The sequence below is a fragment of the Galeopterus variegatus genome, unplaced genomic scaffold, assembly GCF_000696425.1.
Source record: "Galeopterus variegatus unplaced genomic scaffold, G_variegatus-3.0.2 Scaffold2281, whole genome shotgun sequence".
NCBI lineage: Eukaryota > Metazoa > Chordata > Mammalia > Dermoptera > Cynocephalidae > Galeopterus > Galeopterus variegatus.
Window position 1 is genome coordinate 152,516 of NW_007728392.1, and position 18,710 is coordinate 171,225.

An 18,710-nucleotide genomic window follows, 5' to 3' on the forward strand; every position below is an offset into this window, starting at 1 on the left:
CAAAAATCAAACAGAGAAAAGGAATGGCTATGTTTAAAATACTGTTATTCGGAAATAGTCAATATAGTTTTACAGCATCAAGTTCAGGCAAACGCAGGTGGCAAGGTGAAAAGGTGGGGTTTAAAATTTAAATTAAAAAATACATTTAAAAGAGAGTGATGGAAATACGGATGATTGTTGGTTTTCTTTTTGTGTTTTTCTATTTTCCTAAATTTCTAAAATGATATGAATATCAAAAGATATTTCAAATATATTTGTGGTCTTTACATACCATATTGGGATAGCCATAATTCTTAGTGCTCTTCTAGGTTAAATTAAGACAGAGAGTTGTTTTTGAGTTTTGTGTTATTGATGCTTTTCCATATTTTCCTGTGACAGTGCTGATGGGATTAGCAGTGGATGTGATACAGCTCAAGGCTATGCCCTTACCTCAAATGCCTTCAAAACCTGTAAGTACTTTAAAAAAAAGAATGGCTTTCATTTGTTTTCACATCTGATTTTTATGTACAAAGCATAATATGAAACGGAATATTCAGAAGGGAGTGGTTCTGACAATAGGAAGAATGTCAAACCTAGGGACTGCTGGCCTGGTGGGAGTCTGCAGGGTGAGTCCTCTGCCTTTTCTGTTGATGACCCTTTTGAGGACCCTGCCCACACCTCTCCTTTCACTGCTACATCTTAGTTCCCTCCACTGTACAAAAAAAAAAAAAAACATGTTTAGATATATGGCCTTTATGTCTCTTTTGGCTTAATCTGTTCAAACCTATTTAGGTGACAGATATTGCCAAGTTTAGAATTGTAAGGAGAACATAGGTTTACTTTGTTGTACGGAATAACTATAGGTCTACAAAAGATGGATAGAATAATGATAGAAAATGGATATAAAAATGTTCTGATTATTTATAGTTTCAGATCAACCCACTCGAAGTGTAGTGGTATAAAATGACAAAAATCAATTATGGTTATTATGTCTGACACTTCTGGGGTGACTGGGCTCAGCCGGGTGACTCTAGCTCAGGTTCTGTAATGCAGTTGCCATCAGAGGGAGGCTGGGGCTAGAATCAACTCAAAGGCTTCCTCACACACATCTGATGGTCAATGGTGCCTTCTGCCTGGGACCTCAGCTGGAGCCATTGGCCTGGACATTTACATACGGCCTCTCCATGTGATCCAGACTTCTTCATGATCTGTCAGTTAAGTTCTAAATACAAGTGAGTCAAGAAAGAGAAAGAATTAGGCAGAAGTGGCATTGTATTTTCTGATCTAGTGTCAAAAATCACATTACTTCGCTTTGTTGCATGCTAGCACACTATTTGTAAGGGTCAAGTCATTAAGTCTGGCCCACCATATCACCACACTCAAGGCAGTACCAAATAACTTGTAGACATGTTTTAAAACTACAGATATATAGCAATCCTTTATTTGCAGTTCAACTTACCCATTGCATCCTATGAAATATTATATAATCCACAAAAACTTGAAGATTCTTGGATGACCACTTTACTACATATATCGAGGCTAATTTTAAACAATAGTGAAGTTCCCTGTTTAAGGAAATTATTTATTAAAGAATCATTAATAGAGGGTCCAAATTATGCATTTTGTCATATTGAGCTTGAGCTGGGGTCACCCACACTTTCATTAACGAATGCGTGCATCATCTTCTAATCTCATGTGCCAATGCTTTGAGCATTTTTTTATTGACCCCAAAGCTTTAATTACTGATTGATATAGCTGCTTTATTTGAACAGCACTTATAAAATTATGTGTCAACAAGATCTGTGTCATGTTTTGGTAGCCATTAAGTCCAATTTCGTCAAAGAGTTCTTCTGCTCTGCACGTACTGTTCACCTGGGAGTGAAAGGAAGTTCAAGCCTAAAGCTCTACTTTCTTCCCTTTAACATGCACATGCGCTACTGTGTCATCATCCTGAGCAACAAAAAGGTGAGAGTAGAATTATGGTCTGTGCTTTCATCGTGGGCTGCTACCTTAATGGGGCAATCAGGAAAGGCAAATTGAAGGCAGCCGGAGACTCTAGAAATGTAGATAATTCCAGCTCTGAATTTGCTAAGCAAAGAGCTTAGCCTCAAGGATATCTAGAGTTACACTAGTTTTGGGTAAATTTTATAAGGGATTCATAGGGACATCCCATGAAAGCAGAATGGAGGCATGCCTAACCTTGCTGAGGTTATAGATCCTATCTATAGCTGTGCAACAAATGACCACGCATGAAGTGGCTTAAAACAAAATGTATTTATTATCTCTCAATGGGTCACAGGACCAGACATGACCTAGATAGATCCTCTACTTAGAGTCTATCATGTCTTCAATCAAAGGATCAATCAGCACTGGGTTCTCCTCAGATGTTCAACCGAGGAAGTATCTGCTTCCAAACTCCCTAAAGTTGTTGGCATAATTTGTTTTCTTGTGGTTCTGAGATTCATGCAGCTTGTTACCTCAAAACCAGCAAAGGAAGGAGACAGGGAGAGGTAGAGTAATGAAGGGAGAGAGATATGAGAGAGAGAGAGAGGCTACCAAGAGAAGTTTTATAGCCTTACCCACTTACAGAAAGACACTGCCATATGTTGACCTGAGGAGGGAACTTATAATCCCTAAGTTATAGCCCTAAATGTATCAATTATGTGTTCTTTATATTGAATGCATATGCAATGGAATAATGGTAATTGGAAACTGGTATTGTACTTAACTGGTGTTTATAGAATCATTTACACGAGAAAAGTAATATAAGGGCTGTCTAGTTAGCTCAGTTGGTTAGAGTATGGTGCTGATAATACCAAGGTCCAGGATTCCTTCCCTATACTCTCCAGCTGCCAATAATAATAATAGTAATAATAATATACCTTTTTAAATATGTAAAATATAGTTTAGTTTTACACTTAAAATTAACACTTAGGAAGAAAAATATACCTTTTTATGGTAATGCTTAATCTTGTTTTTTATGTCCTTTGAAGGTGTTCAGGATTTAACTAAATTCCTCTAAATATAAAATTTGTGAAAAATAATAACTAGTGAGACCAGCAGTTTGATCAAATGCTTCAAAATCCTTTTTTTATATTAATTTATAATATAACCCCAGAAAATACTAGAGTTAATTCTCAATAGCATAGTAATGAGGGTGATTTTATTCTTTGAATTAGACTATTGGAATATTAATATTTGATTACATAAATTTAATCTAAATTAATCAAGATACAATTGCACTTAACTTGGCATCTCAATTTATTGAAACACAACTTTTGATTACATATATTTTGCTCTTGTTAGAGTAAACAATAAAAAAAGCAACATTCTTGAAATTATACTGCTATCAATTGAGAAAGAATGCCTTCAATCTAAAGGACTGCCTGAATTACAATTACTTATGTGAAGAAACACATCTATTAATTTACACATTCATTTATATTGCTAATTATATTGAAAAATGCAATTACATGCTTAAATAGATAATCAAACATCGAAGCCCACCTGGTCAAGTCCTGTTCTTACTAAATGAGAGATAACTACTTTGCTGTTATGAACCACCTGTTGAAAACTGTAATGAGGAGGCATCTATTTGACAATTTTCCATGTTTAAAACAGAAACATTTCTACTAACATTGCTATCAAGGAAAGGCCATTTGCTTCATTTTGGCTGTTCCACTTGAACTTGCAAATAAAAAATGAAATAATTTATGTAACAATTGTTTGAAAATAGAAATAGTTTTACAAAACTTTCATCAATGTGGAATAAGTCAGATTAAATGAATAAATCTTAAGCATAATCAGGAATTAGTCCCTGAGGAATTGCACCTACTGGGAGGAGGGATTGATAGACCCCTTTACAAAGCACACAAACTCTGCAAAGCCCACCAGGTGATGTATTGACACAACCCTGGGCTCTGTCTTCACTGTGGTGCCCGGCATGTGAACGGTTGCTCTGTCTAGTCCTGGGTTCCCAAGTAGGAAAGCAATAGACCTTCCTAGGTTCATCTGTGTGAGTGAGGCAGGCAGGGGCATCAAATAAGGACCTTTGATCTAGGAGCTTGGTTAAGAGTGGCTTCTAGTTGCAGCCACTTGCTGTGGGTACAACCAGCCCACCCCCATCAACCCTTGGGCTTTCATTGAGGCAACCTGGGACCCCATTCCCCTTGGTAGATTTGTCTTTCAGGCATTTGTTGTCCTCTTCTGTCTACAAACCTTGGTCAGAAACAATTGAGATGATAGTCCAAGCAATGCTGACTTGAGGAAGCTGGGATGGGAGTCAGCATCCCTGAGCAACTTATGCCGACTCATCCAGCCCCACCTCAGGGCTCCACAGACCAAAGCGAGTTTCAGCCTTGCCAACTCAAGCTAAAGTCAGCATGGCAAGTGTGCCCAGCAGGTAGAAAAACAGGCCTTCTTCTTGATCTATGGCCTACAACAATTTAGTCTAACGCTACTCCATACCGGTTATTAAATATATTGAATGTCACTCTGACCATCTCTCATATATTTACATAAATAAATGGGTCCCCTTGTCTGACTCTCTGCGCTGTTGATCATTTCATTTACTCTTAGTCCTTGCATCTTTCTGTGCATAGATTAAGCTGGCAGTCTCTATTATGTATAATTTTAAATATTCTACAACGAATGCACTTTTTTCAATCATAATTAGTATACAAAATTTAATAATACTAATTTTTGCTTGAGTTTATTGAATGTGAAGATAGACCATTAACTTATATTATGCTAAAATTTTATGTAATTTTACATTTAGGCAAACTAACTTGAGTTTTATAAGGAATATATTTATAGCTCAAGGGACTGAGCATTATTTGAAGGTGTTTTATTTTTAGTTTCCATGATTTTTAATGGCAAGCAGTATTTCATTTGTCTTCAATTTTTTATTCAAGTTGTTGCAACTGCTTTTTTTTTGTTGGGGAGGGAAACTACATTCCTCCCCACAGCCACACCCCTGAGTTCCTAGGCAAACATAGGGAAGATGAAATCCTTTCTGGCCCATAAATACTTTGAAACATTTATTAACCTCATAATGTCCACTGGCAATATGGGGTCAGTTGACATGAACCTTGAAGTCTTGATCAATGTGTTAAATATTCACAAAGTTACACAGTCTCAAACCCTTCCACACTGCAAGGCCTTTTCCCACCTCAGCCACCGTCCTTTCTTTCTACCATTAACTGTAAAACCCTCATCCTATGAAAAGCACTGTGACCTTTTTCAAGAAAAAATATGAGAAGAAAATCTGAAAATGAGAATTTTCTACCTCATTGGTAGTTACTTATTCTTGGGAATGCACTCTGCGTTCCTTATCAATGGTGCTATCAGTTACTCTGTAAAGATTCCACATTCCTTTGGTACCAAAATTTTAGCTCCAGAAGAAACCACCTCAAATGGCATGTAGCAGATGTGGGAATAACAATTCCTATCTTCCCAAATAGATTTGTTTTTTATGGACCCTCTCTTTCTTGTAGGAAACTGTAGAATGACTATAGCAAGTTTTAAAGTTTGACATCTTCAAGTTGGATTTCAGTAATATCATTTTGTTATTCTGTTCACTCCTCCAAATACAGTTTCATTCACCAACAGCATAAAGATAATTTTCTAGAAACAGAGAAAGTGAACACATAGAAAGGGCATGATCCCTGCTCTCAAGGGAATTATATTCCGTTGGAGAAGGCAAACTTGCATATGGCTGGCCCAGCTCTTACAGAAACTTTGTGTGAATTTGCAAAATCAGTGCCTACTCCAGACGGATGAAAAAAGTTTGCTGAACATATGGCCCATTCATACAAATTAGAAAATGTGTCCCTTACGCAGGATGCAGCCTCGTGCTGGGAGAACCTTGCCCTCTTCAGGACACCCCCTTGCAAGGCGTAATCTTTGCTAGTGTACATGGTTTCTTGGAACATGCCCACTAATTTCTATAACACAGATAGACTGTGACAATTTTTCGAATAGAAGGAAGAATATATTTCCTTATTATAGTAGAGACAGGGATAACTGATTGATAGAGAATTTGGTCAAGAAAGATGAGTAGAAATTTGCCAGTAAAACAAAGAGGTTGGGCAGGGGAGAGGTGTGCTCATGAAAAGATTCTAAGAAAATGAGGCAATCCAGCTAAGCATGAAATTTTATGGACAGTCAAATTGCTGACTCTGAGAATAGTGTATTAGAAGTGATGGAAAATGGGTTGGATGGATAAATTGGATTGATATTGAGTAGGGCAATGAATTTAAATTGAATAAATTATTATTTTTATTATTATTGAAAGCAGGAACCCAATGGGAGGATAAGAAGTACCTGATTTCATCTTTGTTTTGAAAAGCATCTCTGGTGCCAAAACAGAGAGTATATTAAGGGCTGGAGACAGAAACCAGAGGCAGAAAATTTCACTAGGGACTTTTGCCATCTATCACCCGACTCCACACACCACCATTCCATACTGCTTTCTGCCTTTCCCTGTTTGATTCTGGAGAGGAATGCCAAGAACCACAGTCTGATTACTATCAGAAGAGACAGAAGTATTTGAAAAGCAATGGAGAGAGAAGAAATGATGATATTAGGGAAGAAGGAGGAAAAAGGAAGGAAGGGACAAGAAAGAACTGTAAAGATTAATACTCATATAAAGTTAGTCTTAATGAGAGTTTGGGTGACATTCACACTTGAGGGGAAGCAAGTTTTTATTCACTTGCAGATCAAACTGATGGGAAATTTTTTAATAGGAACTGTTCTGGAAAATGTGCTGATGAAAAAAAAAAGGAGAGAGATTGTTGATTTCACTGCCACAATGACTTCTAAAGCCTAGGCACAGCTTGCTGGTATTGGACAAGATGATGTCCCATGACATATCTATATTTTTATTAAACAATGTATTCATATCTTATGTCATTTAAATGTTTTGTTTTCTCGAAATATCTCTGGCATAACCTCTCAAGCTTGCAATTAAGATTGTGTTAAAATATCACTAAGAAAGTTGAACTTTCTGTCGGGGCATACAAACCTTTTTATGAGACTTTTTCTTACTCTCACTGAGTCTCCTAACCCATATCTCTGACTTAATTATTGTAAATTATTCTGCAAAAATATTATTTTGCAAGAACAGTGATTATTCTTACTGGCCAGGTTCACATTATAATTATGACAAAGTCAAATAGTCACCTATGATGATTAATGATCTCACTCTAGTGTATATTGTATAACATTTTAGAACTTTAATTTAACTCTCATGCACCTGTTCAGTCATCAAAATAATATAATATTACTCATCCAGTTCAAACAAATAAATTACAAAACATGGAAAGATTTCGATCAAGATAAAAGAATAAATAGAATTTAAGATCGACCAAAAAAAATGAATATTTTATGTCTAGGTCAATGCCCGTTTTGTTCTTTTTTCTTTTGTAAGATTGAGGTTATTCGTATGAGTATCTGGAGGCTGTCCATGACTTGTTCAAGGTTACCCAACTAACTAGTTGCAGACCTGGGATTAAAACTTTCCTGCTAATTTAGTGTTTTTGTCCCTCCTTTCTGGATAATTAACAGCTGATCTTATAAAGTTGCATTAACTGTGCTGTTTGAGGACTGCATTTAACTAGATACACAGGAGAAACAAAATATATTCTATAAGGATTTCTTAGAGTTGATAATAGACTTTGGCATCTTTCTGGAAAATACCATATAATTCCAATTAAGCACGCCAACTGGAAAATACAAAATTAACAGCAGGAAAGAACTTGTACAGATGACTGTAGAACAGCTCATAACGACAAGAGTCTGCTATGTGTCAGATAATTTCATTTTCCTTCTCATAACCTCTAGATTCAGAATATGAGGGGATTCTCAACCTTAAAACTGTTCTTTATGGCATTTTTGTTCCTTTTGTGGTCTATTTTTATTTCAAGAAAACTGGAGGGAAATAATTAGACTACACTACAGATTATGGCTCTCTTGAATAATGTTCTGACACGGGCAAAGCAGGCATTATTTTCAATTGAGTGATTTTTTTAAAAAAAGAACATTGAAAATGAACAAGTTAGACTAAATACTTTTTTGAGAGGTAGTAATATGTTATGTATGTAAGATGTAGAATTAAATGGAATTGAATGAAGTCTAAGATAATAATATTTTAACTTACTAATTAGTGGCTTGGAAGCTGTTTATAATTAATATTTGAGGAAAATATTCTGGCAAATAGCAGTTTTCTCCTTTCAAATTGACTCCTATGGGTTGGTAATCATTTTCATGGGGTAGACAAGCTATGTAGTTCAGTATTCATTCAGGCACACATTAAAAAAACAAGTAATTATGAAAACTCTATACTCACTGAATCTAATTGCTTATGAATACTATATTTTAGGTAGAACAACTGATTTTCAGATAAAAATGAAAGTAGAAAAAATGTTAAAGTAGAAGTAAAAATATGTATATATACTCTTTTCTTCAGTCTTTACTTTATAGAACTGATTAATTTATCCTCTACTTGAAAAATCATTGAAAATTTTATACACATTTGTATTGTTTACTCAGTTTCATTTATGGTGAAACACACACACACAAAAATCACATTTCAAATAGTTAGCTTGGATTTTTGTTTGCAAAGTACATGGCTGATTAAGGAAAAGTACTATACAAAAATTATATGTACTATCACAAGAAATGTTTTCATTTAAGTGCTAAACAATTTAAAACATTCAAACTTTTCTGCATTTCTTTTTTTTTTTTACCATGAACTATAGATAATTAATGAAATTTTATGGAAAATTATCAAATGAAAGTAGACCACCAAAAGAATTATAAACAAATCCCAATGGTGGAGATAATAAAGCAATATAAAAATTGATGTCACAATAAGAAATTGTTCATTCTTATATTGTTTACAGATTAATTTTTAATTTCTGCCATTTTACTTACTATCTATGATAATTATAATATTTTGGAATATGTATTTTTATTATGTGATCAATTTATTTTATATCATCTATGTGTACATTTCCTTCTCAAAGATATATTTGGAATAGTCTTTCAGTCATGCAGTTGATATTAAGACAGTGGGACACTTTAAACTCGGTACAATTTCAGCTTCAAAGCTAGGTTTGTTTCATTTTGGTTTTCAGGTAGTTAGTTAAATGCCTGCCACAGGCCCATTCTGGTATAGGATTCTCCATTGTATCTAAATTTGCCACCCTTCATTTTCGTTATTCCTCTCAAGTCTTGACTTCATCCCAGATCTTTTGAGTCGGATCTGCATTTTCACAATATCGTCAGGTGGTTTATGTATACATGAAATTTTGGGAAGGACTGCTCTCAAAGAATTTAAACAGATCTCTTATGTGCCTGGTAAGTGCCAGGCAAAGGGCTACCTTCCTTCCTAACATGTTACCTCATGTAATCTTCACTGCATCCTTTCTATTATTCTACTACTTAAGGTATAGAGATTTCAAAAAAGCTTTTATTTTGGAAAATATAAAATACACATGGAGGAAAGGAAAAATAGTTTTGTCTGTATTCTTCATAATCCTTAATTGAGACAGATCCCTGTATACAAAAGAAAAACAAACAGAAGTTTAACAACATATATTTTATATATACGTGGGAGATATCCAGGGAATGCATAGTTCTTCAAGAGGTGGCTTTGAATTCCAGCTTATATAGCATCTTCAACAAAGAACCCTCAATTTTTAGAGAAGTGACAAGACAAAGGAAAAGGACTTTGAGTCTCTAGGAGAGGCAAACTGTGGGGAGGCAAATAAATGGGAGTTTGTTATGTAGATTACTCTGGTGACTTCTTGGGGCTGAGAAGGTCCAAATTTGTCTTCAGTGATCAGCAGTTGTCCTTCCTGGTAGAGAAGGGAGGAGGATACCTTTGTAAATTTATATCCTGCTTTTAGGCAAATGGGGAAGGACAAAGAGCTTCTCTTGTTTCTGCTTCTTCTCAATTGCCTTTAGCTCAAAATAGCCCTTAAGCAAATAAAGCATAATTTAGGTTGGCATATTCTGGTCTCCTACACATGCAACTGTAGAGATAAAACTATAATAAATCTCCCCTGTACCCTTCACCCAACTTCAACAGTGCATGGTCAAATATATTTTATCATTATAATGAAGTTAATCCCAATCATCACATAATTTCATTCGTAAAAAATTGTCTCCACAACAAAAGCTTTCCTTTTTTGACAGTGCCATTGATACCATTACTACCAAAAATATTGTAAAATTTTTTAATATTATCAAATATCCAGGCAGTGATCAAATTTCTCTGTTTGTCTCATGATTGTGTGTTTTTTTTTCCTTGTCATTTCATTTTAAGTTTCTTTGAATCAGGAACTAAGTAAGGTTCATCCATTGTGATTGTACGATATGCTTTTTTAGATTGCGTCTCTCCCCCCCTTCATTTAAACTCCAGGTTCCTAAAATAAAGGTATTGTTCATCACATTTTGTAGAGGAGGAAACTGGACCTCAGAGATTTAGTAAACTTGCTTGAGGCTTAGGCACTAATAAATAAGTGTCAGTTAAAACCAGACAAGTTGAACCTGCACGTCTTTCACTGCATCACGTTGCTGTCCTTGCATCGTCCCCACTATCATTTTTGCTCTCTCTGTTTAGCCCTTTGTACTTCTTGCCTAATTATTTGTTCTATAAGATTTTTAGACCATCACATGCCGATTTCAGAAGCCCACACTTTAAAATATAGACTCTTGGGGACTTAGACACCTTGCAAAACTGATGTCACTCCCCTCCAATAATAAGCTACAGGATTAAGGAAAACACTTCCTTCTTGCTTGTTTGTTTTAAGATAGCAGTTTCCCAAGGATATTTCTAGCTATAAAGTTCAACTTCTGTCAGTGTGATCCTTGTGTTCTGTTTGCATGCAAACTTTCCCTCACACTATGGTAAGGCTATATTTAAGCCTTACCTTTGTCCACCCATTTAAAGCTTATGTTGCTTAGAAAAGCACAGTTCATGGAAGTTCTCACAGCATGAAGATTTTCCTTACAGCATAAATATTTATCATACTTTTATGCGCTTTTAAATTTAATATCATCGTGTGCTTGTATTTTAGATTGGAGAATTTATATACGTTGTGGAAGGAAAAGGTCTGATCCCCTTGCCATCCAGTTTCCTTCCAATGAATTCTTCGACTCCAATTGAATACAGCACTACTCCAGAAGGAGGTAGGGTATACTTAAGTTTTATTTCATTTATAATGCTGAAGAATGGGACTATTCCTCATCTAGTCACCTAAGCATCCTTATAGCAAGTTTGTCCAGTATGTAATTAGATTTTGGAAGGCCCCCTTTTAATTTATTATGTCAGTATCCATGTAAAAACCCACCATTTTACCAATTAAAAAATCAATGGTAATTATTTTTTAAAGCTTTCTTTTTCAATCTTCATAAGAATAATGGAATTTAGCAAACAAAATATTTACTCAGCAATACTTTCCATTTCTTAAACAATTTAGAAATCACTACACCCTCAAAAATCTATTTATTATTATAGAACCTGGAACTCTGCCCTGCCCTCTAGTTCTTGATCATTGACCCTTAAATAATAAAGCATTAAAGTGTAAGGTTGTTAGTGAAAGAAAATGGCAATTTTTGCCCCTCCTTTACAGATGTCTTTTTTTTTTTTTTACATTTACTTCTACTCCACCTACCTTTTTATCACTGATAGGAGCACAACGGTCACCGAATTTTTGAGCATGTTGATGATGTTTTTATGAAAGAACATTTTGACTAGAACTCTTCTTAGAGAATACCAGTAAACTAATTTTAATTTCTGAAGACTTATTCTTTACTCACTGAATTGGAACTTGTAGAAATGTATTACCCATCTATTTTTACTGTGTTTAATGCAGGCCGTAACTGCAGTTTTAGATTTCCAACCTCCCAAGTCCATCCTGGATAACAACGTCATGGGCATAAATTGTTCATTGCATTCATATTTTTGCTTCCCTTAGTGTTGAATAAGGAAGATCCAGTTCTGTATTTGACATGTAAACCCCATCAAACCCTGGAAGTGGACCTTAAATTGCCAGTAACTAATGAAGCCAAAGAAAAAGCTTTGGCTTTTGCAGCGCAGCAACAGATGTCAAATACTGAGTATGAACGAAGGTTGATCACAGGCACTCTGGAGAGCAGTAGTATCCGTGTGGCCATCGCCCTCCTGGGACTGACCGAAATCGAGGTGGGAATAGAGAACAGATGATGCACTTAATATTACTCTCTCTTTAAAAATACATAGAGCTGTTACTATTTAATCATAGCAACACTTTTACATTGCAAAACGATGAATATGTTTTTTTCTCCCAGAAGACAGCTCAGTAGCACTTTTTTTCATTTTTCTTTTGACCTCATTAAATAATAAATCTGGAACAATGCAGTCTACAATGTAATGTTAGGCATTGCAGTGTACTTGTTAATTCATAGTAGTCATTGATTCTGGCTGCAGGTTAGAATGCCCTGAAGTACTTAAAATAACACCAGTGCCCAGCCCCATTCCAGAACAATTTAATATGAACCTCTTGAAGGCGGTGGGTGGGAACATGTTCTAGAAGTTGCCCAGGATATTCTGCTGTTATCCAGAGAGGATCATCTCTGGTGTCAGATTACCAGGCTGAGTGTGCAGACTCTAACACTGTCTAGCTATGTGACTCTGGGCTGGTTGCTTAAACCTCCTCAAGCTTCAATTTTTATATTTTTAATATATAGGTATTGGTAATTTATGAAAACTGAGATAATGATATAAAATTGTTACCTGGTATATATCAAGTGCTCTCTTTATGCATGGTATTGTGATTGTTGTTGTTATTATTATCACTGCTACCACTATTACTATGGACTCTATAGCTTGAAATAAGGTATGGTCTATTCTCACAGAGCAGCCCAGGTGATTCTTCTAAATGCAAACACGCTCATGTTGCTCCTCCGTGCAGATTCCTCTAACGACTTTCCAGCTGATGTTGGATAAAAGCCATCATCCTTAGGATGGTCTACATGACCTTCCTAGATAGCCCCACCTCCTCTCCTGATCTCCACTCCTCCACTGGAGTCATCCCCTCACTCCACTCCCAGGGAACTGGCCTCCTTGCTGTTCTTTGAACACGCCAGGCACACTCCCCATGGCTTTTGAACTTCCTCTGTTACTTTTCCCTAGACATTAAAGGGCTACCTCCCTCAATCACTTCAGATCTCTGCTAAAATGCTATCAGAGAGGTTCTGCTTTACTAACTTATATACATTTGTATATAATTATTTTTATTCTTGTTTTTTAAGGTCTATCTCCATTTATATATATTACAACAAAAAACTGGCATTGTAGGGATTTCTTTTTTTATTTATCAGAATGCTAGAAGCAATACAGCCTAAGCACAGATTTCTAACAATGAATGATGGTATTTTAAAGATGACTTACATTTTTAAGTTCTGATCAGCTCAACAATGTTAAAGCCTGAGGGTTCGACACTCTCTTGACTAACCCATCCATAATGTGCTTCTCAGAAACTGATGATTCTCTTCAGCTTCAACCAGAACCCTTACTTCAGAACAATGAATTTGGGAAAACTTATGCTTGGTACACTATTACAAAAAAAATTTTCAATGAGTGGCCATTTCAAAATTTAAGCTTATCATAGCTCTTTCTCCCACTTTTTCCCTTTAAATTTATTTTCTTCATTATTATCTCTTGTAAAAAGATTTTATTTAAATAAAAAATTATTGAGGGAAGTGGATTTTGTCTATGGACACCCTTTTTTTGTGTATGCATGTATATAGATTCTGTCTTTCTCTGTCTTATTTTAGCTTTCTTCCTATAACCCAGCCCACCTTTTGTGTTCATTATTGCATTTAATAAATTGTGTTTTGTATTACATTTACTTTTATGTTTACCTGTTACTCCCATCAGACTGTGAATTCCTAGACATCTAAAGGACTTTTCTTATGTGCTTTTGTTTATTCCTCAACATCTTACGCATGATATATGCCCTGTCATTGCTTAGTTGAATTGAAAATATGGGTGTACAAGCAAATGTCATTTTTAAACTGCTTCACTTACACTTGGAGAGCTGAGTTTATCATCAGTGTCTCATTGTAGGGAGGACAGTATTGAACTAGATGTTGTCTAGAGGAGCATATGTGTGGGGGCGAGTTGTTGTAACCCACATTATATGAGTAATGATTGAAGGAACTAAAAATATCAAAGCTAGGTAAGGATTTTTGAATATCCATGAAGGGGAAGAACCTAGTTGTTTTTATAAATTCACAAAATTGTCATTAATAACAAGGGGGCCTCAGTTTCTGCTACTGATGAGACCCATATCTGATGGGTAGATGTGAAGAAGTACAGGTTTCACCTCAAGGAGGGAAGCACTTTCTCAATGCTGTTCAGCAGGTTTCATCATGAGGCAATTAACACCTCAACACCAAAAGCATTAGAACAGGGGACATTGCCAATCTCTCAATAAAGGATGACCCCACTGGTTCTGTGAAATGTGAATTTTTTCCCAAATGTTTGATCTAAATACGTAATGCTATCTTTTGTGTTTTGGAGGTAAAAGTTAAGAGAATTACATTTCTGGTTTTACTGTTTATTTGCGGTCTCTTATGCTCTTTCAGATCTCAAATTTGAAGAAGCCTAAGTCCATTTTATATACAACGGAAGTGAGCCTTCCAGATCACTTCAGTATCCCCAAGATAATCTATATTCCTCAGATCCCAGAAACTGAAGCAGAATTGACTCCCTATCAAGGAATTAAACCTGCAGACAACACAGGTAATTATCAATGTGTGCACTGTTGCAGGAATTGTGAAGTATTGTCTTCACAGTTAGAAGCAGCACTTTTACTGACAAGGTTTTCGTAATGAAGTTGAAGAGATAGCTCAGCTACAGAAATACCAATTATCAAATGATGTTTTTCAGTATAAATAACCAACATGTTACATCATAGTAATCTAACTTATGTACTGAATTTGGGTGCTAAATTACTGGTACTGAAATTTGCAGACCTGTCTTTGTTAAAGAGTAGTTATCTGAAAAGGCAAGAAGTGCACTTTGAGGAAGGTGAGCTCTTCTTGAAAGTAAACTTGGTTATAGAAGTTGTAATTGAGCTGAGGCTCAGACTGAGTCTAAAGAATAGGAGGGATGTTGACGGCTAGAGTATTTCAGAGGAGAAGAACGTGTCATTCAAGCGTTATTTATCTTTGATTGGTCTTTATTAGTTGAGTACTTACTGCTGGTCTCCTGGTGCCCCTTTATTCTGTTGTGATTAGGAAGGTATAGGCCAGATTTACTATGAATATCGGTACACTAATATTATTAAATACAAGTAGTAAGATGTAAACAATGTGACTAAATATTTTTAACTATTCAAAATTACCTGTTTTGATTTTTTTTTTCCATTTCAGTTCTTTTCAAGCTGCTTGATAATAATAGGAATATGATTTGTTCACTAGGGCTATTCCCAGGATGTACTGTAAATCCAATATTATGAATTTTAAGTTATGCTTTTGCTAAATTTGATTTTGTTAAATTTTCATTTGTTATTCTCCTATGGATTTACACTAACCGTAAAATATTTCTAAGTCTGAAAGGATTGTTACAAATTGAGTTACAGGGTGATCTGTTTACTAGGAGACCTGAGATTTCAGATGCAAATGCTAAGTGGCCAAGCAGGTAGCAAGGATTAAAACTTATGGATAGGAGGAGCTTTATCGGCCTTTTAAATAGGCATAGTTAAGCAGGAAACCTCCAGTGGATCCAGTAGTGCTTATCCAAATCGCCTCCTATATGTTCTGCGCCACTCGTGTGAAATGTTTACCAAAGCACAAAAACAAAATGCTCTGGGCTAGTTTTACCGATCACTTACCCAGAGCTCAAAACCCTCATTCCTAAAGGTTATCATTTCAGTTTCTAGTATTTTGTATTGATCCCAAGTGATGCATGGCAGACATATGGGAGGTGTGTATTGTGGGAGCACCGTTATCCTTCTCTCCCTTCTCCTACTACATTCCAGATTCCCTAATCTTTTATTCTTTTTCTTTTAAGTGGTTTGTTTGTTTGTTTGTTTAACAGCTGGACAGAAAAGGGACCCAAACTCTTGACCTTGGTGTTATAACACTGACTTCTAAACAACTGAGCTAACTGGCCAGCCTCCCTAATTTTCTAATATTCACTAAGAATTAGCAGTTTTATCTGTGACTGAAATAGCCAATAAATACTTTCATGACAGCTGTTTAATATGTAATGCAATTGTGAACATATAATAAAGATTTATTAGTAGTAACTAATACTATATATAGTTTACCCATTTTACAAAGATTAAATACGTTCTTTTGTTTGTTTGTTTTGTTTGTTTTTAATCAGTATTATTTTAATTAACAAATCATACCATAACTATATATATTTGTGGAATACAATATGATGTTTTGATATATTTCAACAACATATAATGATTAAACCAAGCTAATTGACATATACATCACCTTGCTAGCTTATCATTTTTGTGGTGAGACATTTTAAATTTACTCTCTTAATTATTTTGAAATACATGAGTACAATACGTTATTATTGACTTCACCCTGCTGTGCAATACATCTCCAAATGAATTCCTCCTCTCTATCTGAAACTTTGTACCTTTTGACCAACTCCCGTTCCTTCTCTCAACGCCCCCAGCCTCTGGAAACCGTCATTCTATTACTTCTATGAATTCAACATTTTTAGATGCTACATACAGTAGTCACCCCTTATCCACAGTTTTTTTTTTTTTTTTTTGAAGTTCTTACAACAAGAAAATGGAGGGGACACATCTGGGTGGGAGGGGGAAGAGGGAGGAGGGAGGGAGGTTTTGGTGATGGAACACAATACCTAACTACATTGTATATTGACAAAATAAAAATAATAAAATAATAAAATAAATAAATTTTTTAAAAAAGAAATTTAACAAATGTTATTAAATATAGAAATTACCCAATTCAATTCTCTTCTAATTTTAATGGCTCAATTAAAAAATATTTACATCATTAAAAAAAAATTTAAATAAATAAATAAATAAATAAATACGTTCTTTTAATAGCTAAATTATCCTTCAGCCTGAAAGCAAGACTGAAAAATTGTTATGATAAAAATGAAACTAAACACCTACTTAAAATTTATTAAAAATACTTTGAAAAATAAGCCGTACATCTCTGTTATATCAAAAAACCACAAATGCATTTCAAATACATACAATAAAAAATTAGTTTATTTAACAGAATATAAATGTAAATGTCAGTTTTAATGACTTAAAATGACTTTAATTGAAGCAAATCTACTCTATTGTCAACAATACCAAGAGCTACCTAATATTAAAAGTGTGCGTTGATTAGTTTTTATCAAAATGCCAAGGGTTAAGCTTGTGTTATTAATATATTTTTAACATTTGTTTTTTGGCAAACATTGTTGAAATTTGCAAAAACTTTTTGAAATAAAATTTCTTAATTCACTTAGAAATATAATTCGTGTGGATCTTTCAGGTAGGATTGCCACAATACTAAACTATCATTTCCAATTATACTCTATAAAAGAATGTGATTCGATTCTGAAAGGAAATCAACAATACATATATACTACATTTAAGCCTTGTGAGATAAAAATATGGCAAAAACAAAAAGTAGGAAAAGCAGGTAATATACAGCTCTGTAACTTATCTTTAAATTTACATTTAATACCAAATGTAATAGGTTTTATTACTGTGTAGCTTCTGAGAAAAGTTGTAAACATAATCAGAAAGAATAATATTTGTCATTTGAATTTACATTGAATGAAAAAATAAAAGGATATTTACCTTTACATATGCTCAAAACTTTATTCCTCTATTTATGTATTTAATTTAAACTTTATTGAGATATCATTTATATACCATACAATTCACCAATTTAAAGTGCACAATTTAATGGTTTTTAGTATATTCGTAGATATGGGTAGCCATCACCACAGTCAACTTTAGAACATTTTCATCACCTCAAAAAGAAACTCAGTACCCTTTAGATATCATCCCCACCATTATCCATTGCTCTCTCCAGCCCTAAGCAGTTACTAATCTAACGTCTTTCTCTATAGACGTGCCTGTTCTAGATATTTCATATATAATTAATTATATAATATGTGTTATTTTGTGACTGGCTTCTTTTACTTAGCATGATATTTTCAAGGTTCATCCATGTTGTATTATATATTAGTATGTCATTCTTTTTAACAGCCAAATAATATTCCATTGTATGACTATACCAAACTTTATTGATCTTTTCATCAGTTGATGGACATTTGGGTTGTTTCTACCTTTTTGCTACCATGAGTAATGCTGCCATAAATATTTGTGTTAAAGTTTTCATGTGGACATTATGTTTTTACTTATCTTGGGTATATATATGGTAGTTGCCCTGTCTTACATTCCCACCAGCACAGTATGAGGGTTCCAGATACTCCACGTCATAAGCAACTCCTGTTATTATGTGACTTTTTTATTCTAGTCATTCTAGTGGGTGGAAGTGGTATCTCACAGTGGTTTTGATTTGCATTCTCTGAAGACTAACGATGTTGAACATCTTTCCACGAATTTATTCGTCATTTGTAAATCCTATTTGTATAAATGTCTATTCAGATCATTTGCCCATTTTATTTTTATTTTTTTTATTTTGTCAATATACAATGTAGTTAGTTATTGTGTCCCATC

The 18,710-nt window shown here is 34.7% G+C and overlaps 1 protein-coding gene across 1 annotated transcript in view; it reads left to right on the plus strand.

Moving 5' to 3' along the window:
- CHDC2 (calponin homology domain containing 2) overlaps window positions 1-15,156 on the plus strand; it is a gene marked incomplete at its 5' end in the record, with an annotated part of 166,118 nt that extends 150,962 nt beyond the window's left edge. The window contains 6 exon segments of the mRNA XM_008581149.1: window positions 379-449; window positions 1,799-1,944; window positions 11,064-11,175; window positions 11,964-12,190; window positions 14,617-14,773; window positions 15,005-15,156. Of these exon segments, the coding sequence (XP_008579371.1) occupies window positions 379-449; window positions 1,799-1,944; window positions 11,064-11,175; window positions 11,964-12,190; window positions 14,617-14,773; window positions 15,005-15,156 (865 nt within the window).
- Window positions 15,157-18,710: the final 3,554 nt, after the last annotated feature.